The 10,102-nt window shown below is 50.6% G+C and overlaps 1 protein-coding gene across 1 annotated transcript; it reads left to right on the top strand.

Moving 5' to 3' along the window:
- Positions 1–942: 942 nt before the first annotated feature.
- Positions 943–2,073, top strand: LOC137834620 (uncharacterized). The gene has a single exon (XM_068642701.1). The coding sequence runs from the start codon at positions 943–945 to the stop codon at positions 2,071–2,073; it is 1,131 nt and encodes a 376-aa protein (XP_068498802.1).
- Positions 2,074–10,102: the final 8,029 nt, after the last annotated feature.

The raw sequence follows: 10,102 nt of genomic DNA, 5'->3' as shown, positions 1-10,102 counted from the left end.
TAGGAGCTATCTATTTATAGAGTTTAGTGATGAGTTCCCTCATATTTGTCATAGCTTAGTGCCTAACCAATCCGCTCAACGGATTGACTTTCTTCACCTTGAAGAAACCTTTTAGCTTAAAGCTTATTCTGAGCTCAACGAAATCATAGGTTTCATAAAAGTGAAGAATTCTTTTTGGCTTCGCTTCAAACTTAACTCAATGAAATTATTTTTCTAAAGCATGAAGAAATCTTTTGGCTCTAAATCGACTCCAAGCCAAGCTCAATTAAAATGGACTTTCTGCTTCTGAAGAAACCCTTTCACTACTAGAAAATGTTAAATAGTGATCAAAATTAATGACCGAAAAATGTGGTCACTATTAGTGACCAAATCAGTGAGCCAAAAATGTGGTTTCTATTAATGACCAAAATTTATTTTTATTATTTAATGACCAAAATAATGACAACATTTTTAGTCACAAAAAATCGATCACTAGGCGTTGTTGACCACTGGTAATGTTGGTGCCACGTAAGTGGGTCCCACGAGCAGCGTGAGCCAGTATCTCGCAAAGCACGTGCGCCAAGGAGCCAAAGAGTGGACAGACATCAGTCATCAGGATGTACCGATGTGCCACTAGATAGTGTAGAGAGATCGGACATTGGGAACCCAAACAGTAGAGCTGGGCCACGAGAGGTGGATCCCAGATCACACGCCAGTTATCAGTAAGGGAGAAGCCTAGATCACGAGGGCCCATGCGTGTAGAGTGGATGACGCGTTCAAGCGTAACAAAAAGTGTAGAACCACTTGAAAGATATGACCTGCGAGGGTCACATTCCAGGGGTGAGCTGCATGCATGGCACGTGAACAACTAAGGCACTCCCAACTAGCAGGAACATTTGGTGCCCACCGTGGGGCACGAAACAAAACACTGTCCCACCAGCAAGAACCAGGGAGATCCAGGAGATGAGAAGTACGAGGCAAGGACCTGTTGCACCAAACGGTGGTGAGGGCCTCACCCTGCAACAGGTTATGGAGGCGATGCGAGCCCTTCAGGAAGAGATGGCCACGTCGAGAGCGAACCAAGAACGCATCCAAGCTGACTTGGTAGCGTCGCAAGCTACGAGCGAAGAACTCCACCGTTCAAACGAGGAACTGCATAGAGATCTGCAAACCCGCGCAGGTGAGCGTGAGGGTGCAGATCAGAAGCCTGTGACACCACCTAGAGAGTTCCTAACACCGTTCTCACAAGAGATCGTGGATGCAGCAATACCAGCCACGCTTGTGGGGCCCAAGGTGATCTTCACCGGGATAAAAGACCCGGAGGCCCACCTCACGACTTTCCATACACAGATGATGCTGGTTGGGGGCTCCGATGTGGTGCGATGCAAGTTGTTCATGAGCACTTTGGCAGAAACAATGATAGACTGGTTCATTAGCCTCCCTGATGGCCATGTAACGTTGTTCCCGCAACTCACAAAGCTGTTCAGAGCACAATACATCGCGAATCGAGCTCCACCGTCAGTCTCTTATGATCTCTTTGATGTAAGACAGTATCAAGGAGAGTCTTTGAAGGAGTTCCTCCACCGCTTCGGAGCGCAAGTGGTACGGTTGAACCTTAAAGACGAAAAGATGATGGTGCATACATTCAGGAAGGGCATCGTGCCAGGACCCTTTAACGAGTCACTCATCCGGAACCATCCTAAGACCTTCGCCGAGAAAACGCACCGCGCGGTCGCCTATATTGCGGCGGAGGAAGAAGTTAGTGAAAAGTGCACATGCATGGTTCCCACGCGGCCGCGCGCGACAGGTCGTCCTCAAACCCTAAGGGTGCACGAGGCAATGACAGAGATGAAGACCCCCGTGAAGCAGCAACCCTATCAACCGAGAAAGCCTAATGCTAGGGGACGCGGGAGAGAGAACGTGCCGCCAAGGCACGACTTCGTGGTAGAATTAAAAGACCTCATCGTTATCCCAAATGTAGCTGAGAGGCTGAAGGTACCTCCCAAGACCGACAAGAGGCTCGGGCCCAACAAGAACACCTGGTGTGAGTTCCACCAAGCATTCAGCCATCCCATACGCAACTGCTTAGTGTAGGGACACCAGCTAGACGAGTTGGTGAAGAACGGTCTCTTAAGGGATTATTTGCAAGAATAACAGGGGACCGAGGACACGACGGCAACAGGGGGTGGCCCGTGGCATGAAGTCCCCGTACACGGTGAGGTCCACACCATCGCAAGAGGGTTCTCGGGAGGAAGCTGTACCGCTTCTCAGCGGAGGAGATACGCACGGACGTCGACCTGGTCTTTACCAAGGCCGACCTTGAAGACGTTGTCCCCCATGACAATGACCCAGTAGTGATCTCAGCGGTAACTGATGGAAGAGGCCCAAGCCCATGATAGAAAAAGCCCAAGCCCAAGCCCAAATACAAGTTCAAGCTTCAACTCAAGCCTAACAAATAGAATATATGGGCAAACTAAGGATCATTGGATGTCTTTCTTTTGTAATTACTTTTGAGTATTTTTAGTAGAACATAAAGGGAGGTGTAGATATAAATATAAGAGGTGCAAATGTATAAAGCTAAGTCACACCTTCCATGTCACGATCTTCCTCACCAGCTTGACACCACGTGCCCTCCAAGTCCACTCCACAGACAGCCTCTCTGAGAACCTGAGAAACACACAGTGGCGCCTCTGCGGCCGGTGGCGCTCCGACGCTCAAGTCAGTGACAAGAACACCTAAAAACTAAGAGAGAATATGCTCTGTAGGATCGTACTGTAGGCACACAACCCTAGTAGTATCAGCCGTAATGAAAAAACATACCTCTGCAGATTCTGTTAAGGTTACCTTTATAGCTAGGTTTCTTCTCTATCCAGGCCGTTATGCTTTTGGACGCGTGGCTCGCATCCAGCCCGGCACGTGTCGCCATCTGGGCTGGGATAGCAGGTAGCGCCCAGCCCTACACGTGTCGTCATCTGAGCTAAGGCAACTTGAGCGTCATTTCTCCATTGCTCCCAATCCTACACGTGTCATCATATAGGTTGGAGTAACTGGTGACATCCAACCCTACACGTGTCGTCATCTGGATGGGGGCAACTTGAACGTCATTCTTGTGTAGTAACCAGCCGCACAGCTAAGTCCTCAACTCAAGGAGCAACCTAGGACGTAATGCGCTGTGAAACACCACCCGACAAGGCGAGTATCGGATGCAACAAAGTGCATCATCTCTGTGATATTGCTCATCGCGAATGGCACCCTCCTTACTGCTACGCCATGCATGTTCTAGCTGGGGAAACCTCGCCACCAACAAATGTCCACTCTGGGAATCCTGTCGCTGATGAGCAAGGTGTTCCCCCCAACCCCCTCGACCTTCATGCCCCATGCTGGTGCCAGAATCGTCTTACTGAACTTACACGCTTGAAATTACCCTTCTGAGCCTTCAACAACTTTAACTAAGTTTGCTGGGAGATCCGGCGATGTGCTCCTTGTGGCGGCGTGTAAACCACCCGATCTCCTAGCATTCCCGGGCGATCTCTGATCATCCGTTCTCCTAGCACTCTCATACGGCGACTTCGACATAACTCTGGTGACCGCCGGTTACGCACACTAGAGATCGGAGCCAATTCAGCGATCGGCGACTATGCCCACTTCTGAACCATTCATCTTTTCTAGCCTACGCGTTCCATTGAGCACGCCCCACCCGAGCACGTGCAAGACACGTCATCACGCCTGATGACCTGGTCGGTACACAAGCCCCCCAGTCTTGAGCTGATAGCTTGTTTTCAGCGGAAAGACTAAGAAGTTCACTACTCCATTTTCTCCTTCAATGTACGCATGGTTTCGCCTTTATCTGCAGCGTAATCATCTGATATAACTGGCTAACTCTTGTAGGCAGTAGGCGTGGGTCAATCTTAGTATCAAAAATCTAGCTCGCCTGTCCTGCTAAGTGATATGCTCACTTCTATGTCATCGCCTCAAACTCTGCTAACTTAGTTCTTGTCGTGTACTTCTTCTTTCGGGCTTCAAACACGAAGCCATGGGCTTCCTCGGATGCTATTTTCCTTTTTGACTGCCAAGGCGTCCTCTGCGGAGCTGCCTCGTATCTTGAGCTATCAACTTTGCTCATTCTGGGAGGAGAGCTGCCTTCAACGGATCCCCCTCTGCCTTCCCTGAGCCTTTAATTTGAAACGACTTGATCTTGACCATTGTTCCCTCATCGGGGGGTAGAGCTGCCTTTCAGATCCATCTCTTCTCCCCCTGCATGCACTGAGAAACTTGCAATCTCGCCTCAATTCGCTCTCGCAAAGAGGTCTTGTATCTGTTCTGGCCTGCACCCGCTTTAGGCGAGGAGGACTTTTAATCTCTTCTCGCCTATTCTCGCTCACGGCGAGTAGGTCTTTTTAATCTTTTCTCGCCTACACTCGCTCGAGGCGAGGAGGTCTTTTTAATCTCTTCTCGCCTACCCTCGCAACGGCGAGTAGGGCTTTTTAATCTTTTCTCGCCTACACTCGCTCGAGGCGAGGAGGTCTTTCTCTGGTGCCTCAACTTGCCCAGGGGCTACCTTTTCCCTGGATGCACTAAGGACTTTCAATCTCATCTCGCTTGAACTCACTCGAGGGTGAGGAGGACTTTCTCTGGTGCCTCAACTTGCCCAGGGCTACCTTTCCCCTGGATGCACTGAGGACTTTTAATCTCATCTTGCCTGAACTCACTCGAGGGTGAGGAGGACTTTTTCTGGTGCCTCAACTTGCCCAGGGCTACCTTTCCCCTGGGTGCACTGAGGACTTTTAATCTCATCTCGTACCGGGGCTAGCTATTCATACTTGAGGAGGGGGCGTCCCGAAGGAATCCCTTAACCCCTGCTCAAGGACTAGGTGCCCGGATTTTAACTGTTATCTGGTACCGGGGCTAGCTATTCATACTTGAGGAGGGGGCGTCCCGAAGGAATCCCTTAACCCCTGCTCAAGGACTAGGCGCCCGGATTTTAACTCATACTGGACATACCTGTCATCTTGCTCTGAACTCTCACCTATACTCATTCTTGGCGAGTAGGACTTCTTAATCTGTTCTCGCCTAAACTCGTTCTTGGCGAGCAGGACTTATGATCTGTTCTCGCCTAAACTCGTTCTTGGCGAGTAGGACTTTTGATCTGTTCTCGCCTAAACTCGTTCTTGGCGAGTAGGACTTATGATCTGTTCTCGCCTAAACTCGTTCTTGGCGAGTAGGACTTAAAACTTAACTTTCACCTCTGATTGCCAGGTGGTGACACGGACTTAAAAACTTTATACTTATGCCTCCGATCGCTAGGTGGCGATGAGGACTTGAAAACTTTATACTAGTGCCTCCGATCGCCGAGTGGCGATGAGGACTTAAAACTTAACTTGTGCCTCCAATCGCCAAGCAGCAATGAGGAGTTGAAACTTATACTCGTTTGCCTCCGATCGCTAGGTGGCGATGAGGTCTTAAAACATTATGCTATTGCCACCGATCGCCGAAAAACGATGGGGACTTTAAAACTTTTACTCATTGAAGCATGCAATATGACTTTACTGTTGCCCTAGATCACATACGAGTAATAAGGCCTTTTTTCTAAAACTCTCAAAGCCATAAGCATGCAAACATAGAAGCTTTAAACTTTGAAAAACTCTTCTTTATTGGGTGGCCTCATTAAAAACCCTCCTTAGGGAAAAAAGAGTGCCCCATTGAAATTGTTTTAACAGAAACTATTCAAATCTCTTCATATTCGTCTTTACTTACAAGGCTTTAACTGTAATACGACTTGAGATGTGTGGCGTTCCAAGTGCGAGGAATCGCCCCTCCTTCTAACGTCTCCAAGCGGTAGGCGCCATTCCCGAGCACCTCGGTTATTCTGAACGGTCCCGTCCACTTAGGCGATAACTTGTTCTGCATCTCATACTGATGGGCCTTCCTCATCACCAGATCGCCGCTTCTAAACTGCCTTGACATTACCTTAGAGTTGTACCTTCGCTCAACTCTTCTCTTTACTGCTTCGGCCTTCACTCCTGCCTCCTCCCTGACCTCATCCAGCAAATCCAAATTCATTCTTCTTTCTTCGTTCGAGTCTTCCGCCACAAAGTTCTGGAATCTCGGCGAGCTTTCCTGGATTTCGACTGGAATCATCGCATCACATCCATAAACCAAACTAAAGGGGGTCTCGTGGGTTCCTGACTGCTCAGTGGTATGGTATGCCCAAACTATGCGGGGTACCTCTTCAGCCCACGATCCCTTAGCTTTCTCTAATCTTCTCTTTAAACCTCTCAGCAACACCCGATTGGCAGACTCCACTTGGCCATTCGTCTGTGGGTGCTCGACGGATGCAAACACCTGTTGTATCCCCACCTTTTCGCACAGCTTTTTCAAGAGGTGACTTGCAAACTGAGTCCCATTGTCTGACACCAGGCGTTTAGGCACACCAAACCGGCACACTATGTTCTTCCATACAAAGCTCTCGATCTTGTGTGCGGTGATCTGGGCCACTGGCTCCGCTTCGATCCACTTGGTGAAGTATTCAATTGCCACTACCAAGTACTTCATCTGCCTGATCGCCAATGGGAAGGGTCCCAGAATGTCAATTCCCCAAGTATGAAACGGCCAGGGGCTGTAAATCGACTTCAGCTCTTCTGGGGGTGCCTTATGCCAATCGGCGTGCTGCTGGCATTGCTTGCAACGCTGGACGTATCTCTTGCAATCTTCTCTCATCGTGGGCCAGTAATAGCCTGCACGGATAGTCCTTGTCGCCAGCGATCGACCTCCAATGTGGCTCCCGCAAATTCCCTCATGGAGCTCAGCCATAATCCTCGTGCACTTCTCTCCGTGTATACATACAAGAAAAGGGTGTGTGAATCCAAACCTGTACAGCTCGCCGTCAATAAGGGTAAACTTGCTGGAGCTCTTCTTTATTTTTCTGGCCTCAGTTGAGTCAACTGGAAGCACACCATCCGCTAAATAACGTTGGTAAGGCGTTATCCACGTGTCTGGCTCGTGGACAGCGCAAACCTGCATCGATCTTGCCCCTTCCGCTGGGCGCGCTCTGACCCTCGGCGCCCTCAGAGTTTCTTGCGTTAGGGATCTATGACTTCTCGCCGATCTTCCCATTGATCTACAAACGTGGAGAACTCGGTGGTCTGCCACGAATGCTCGAAGCGCTTTCAAAGTTTCTTGAATGACAGTCCTCTGCCTGCCCCCTTGCCCGAACTGGCGAGCTTGGCTAGCAAGTAAGCTCGGGCATTCTGTTCTCTTGGCACGTGCACCACTTCAAATGAAGCGAAATATCTTCTTAGCTCTTGCACGTACTCCAAGTAGGCTGCCATCTGCGGGTCCTTGGCTTGGAACTCGCCAGTTACTTGTCCTGTGACCAACAACGAGTCGCTCTTGGCCATCAGCACTCTCGCCCCCATTTCCTTAGCCAGCAAGATTCCAGCGATCAAAGCCTCATACTCTGCTTGGTTGTTGCTTGCTTTGAAAGCGAACCTCAATGATTGCTCTATCAACACTCCGTTGGGCCCTTCCAAAATGACCCCAGCCCCGCTGCCCAGCTGGTTGGGCGACCCATCAACAGAGAGTACCCAGCGAAAGTCACCCTCGGCGTTTTGTGCCACCTCGGAGGACAACTCGACCACGAAATCGGCGAAGACTTGCCCTTTGATCGATCCCCGGGGTTCATACTTGATGTCGAACTTCGAAAGCTCGACCGCCCACTTCACCATCCTTCCAGCCACATCGGGCTTCTTCAAAACCTTCTGGACTGGCAGATCAGTCATCACCAGTACCGTGAAGCTCTGGAAGTAATGGCGCAATCTCCTCGCCGAGAATACAACCGCCAATGCTGCCTTTTCTAGGGCCTGGTACCTTACCTCCGGGCCTTGCAGCACCTTGCTAACGAAATATATAGGCCTTTGGATCTGGTCCTGATCCTGCACTAGCACTGCGCTGATCGCCCTCTCAGTTATGGCAAAGTACAGCCTGAGGGGTGTTATGTCTTGGGGCTTGCACAGAACTGGAGGGCTCGCCAAATATTCCTTGAGCTTTACGAAGGCCTCCTCACACTCCTTTGTCCAAACAAATCTGTTGTTCCTCTTCAAACATTGGAAGTATGGGTGGCCCTTCTCTCCGCTTGCCGATACGAATCGAGACAGGGCGGCCATCCGCCCCGTGAGTTGCTGCACCTCCTTCACATTGGCGGGGCTCCTCATTGCCAAAATGGCGGCGCACTTCTCGGAGTTAGCCTCAATTCCCCTCTCTGACAGGAGAAACCCCAGAAATTTCCCTGCTTCTACACCAAAAACGCACTTTTCAGGATTCAGTTTTACCTTGTACCTGGCTATTGTGATGAACAACTCTTCCAAGTCTGTGACGTGCTTGTCTTTCTCCAGGGACGTCACAACCATGTCGTCGACGTATGCCTGCACATTCCTTCCGAGCATGGGCGCGAGCACCTTGTCCATCAGCCTTTGATATGTGGCCCCTGCATTCTTCAACCCGAAGGGCATTACCTTGTAGCAATAACATGACCTTTCCGTCATGAAGGCGGTCTTCTCTTCGTCCACGGGGTGCATTTTGATTTGGTTGTACCCCGAGAAGGCATCCAGAAAACTGAGCAGCTTGCACCCCGATGCACTGTCTACTAGGGCGTCTATGCTTGGCAAAGGGTAAGAGTCCTTCGGGCAGGCCTTGTTCAGGTCTGTAAAGTCAACGCACATCCGCCATTTTCCGCTGCTCTTCTTGACCAGGACAACGTTAGCGAGCCATTCTGGATATTGGATTTCCCTGATGTGGCCCGCTGCAAGTAGTTTTTGCGTCTCTTCTTTGATCGCCTGTCTCTTCTCCTCATTGAATTTTCTTTTTCTTTGGCAGATGGGCCTCACTTGGGGGTCCATTGCCAAACGATGGCACAAGAAATCGGGGTCGATCCCCGGCATATCTGAAGCAGCCCACGCAAACGCATCCAAGTGTCTACTTATTACCTCGGCGATCTGGTCTTGCGTCTTGCTATCCAGGGTTCTTCCCAACTTAAACACCTTACCGCTGATCTCCTTCTCGAGCCATTCCTCTACTGGCTGAGGTTTCCTCTCGCTGGCGATCAGCGCCCTCGCGATACCGGTTTCTCTGGCGGTCTCCGAGCAGTTTCTCTCCGACCTCGCCTCTACATTCCCCATCAGCACATCGCCCTCGGCGACCACCTCTAACGCCGCATCCGAAACTCGCCGGGGTTCGCGCTCCGGCTCCACGCCAGGGGGAGGCGTTGTGGTTACGTGGCACACAGACCTCTTGTTCTTGAGGCTGTTTTCGTAACACTTCTTCGCCTCCTTCTGGTCGGAGCAAATAGTGATGATCATACCCTCCATAGACGGCAGCTTGACCTTCATGTGCCTTTTCGAAGGCACAACTCCTGTTCTGTTGAGCGTTGGCCTTCCCAGCAGTATGTTGTACGCTGACGGGGCGTTTACAACAAGATACCTGATCTTCTCCGTTCGTGAGGCCAAGCCGTCAGTGAAAGTCGTCCTCAGCTCGATATACCCCCTCACCTCCACTTGGTCACTGGTAAAACTGTACAAGCAGCCCCCATATGGTCTTAGTTGATCAGGGGACAATTGTAACTTCTCAAAAGTTGGCCAAAACATCACAATTGCTGAGCTTCCTTGGTCGACCAGCACCCGGTGGATGGTCCTTCCCGCCGTGACAAGCGAGATCACAATACGGTCGTTGTCGTGAGACACCACGTCCCTGAGGTCCCCCTTGGTGAACGTGATGTCCACGTCGGGCGAGTGATCCTCAAAGACTTCCACTGACATTATCGACCTTGCGTACCTTTTTCGTTGCGACGCTGTGCACCCCCCGCCGGAGAATCCGCCAGCTATGGTGTGGATCTCGCCGTGAATAGGCACCTCGTGCTATTGCCCTCCGCTGCTCGCTGGTTGAGACCCTGATGCTTGGTCCGCTTGCTTCTCTAGCAAGTAATCCTTCAGGAAACCACATTTGACCAGCTCGACGAGCTGGTGTCCCAGAGCCAAACACGAGTTGATAGAGTGGCCAAAACTCTTGTGGAACTCGCACCATGCGTCTGGCTTTGGCCCCAAAATCTTCTCCGCCGTTTTCTCAGGCACTT

This window comes from Phaseolus vulgaris, chromosome 11 (genome assembly GCF_000499845.2).
Source record: "Phaseolus vulgaris cultivar G19833 chromosome 11, P. vulgaris v2.0, whole genome shotgun sequence".
Classification (NCBI taxonomy): domain Eukaryota; kingdom Viridiplantae; phylum Streptophyta; class Magnoliopsida; order Fabales; family Fabaceae; genus Phaseolus; species Phaseolus vulgaris.
Note: the sequence above shows the minus strand (reverse complement) of the source record. Positions and strands in the feature narration are given on the sequence as shown.

What these genes read in the sequence shown, in the direction of transcription:
- LOC137834620 (XM_068642701.1), top strand. Translation starts at nt 943, where the DNA reads ATGAGAAGTACGAGGCAAGGACCTGTTGCACCAAACGGTGGTGAGGGC.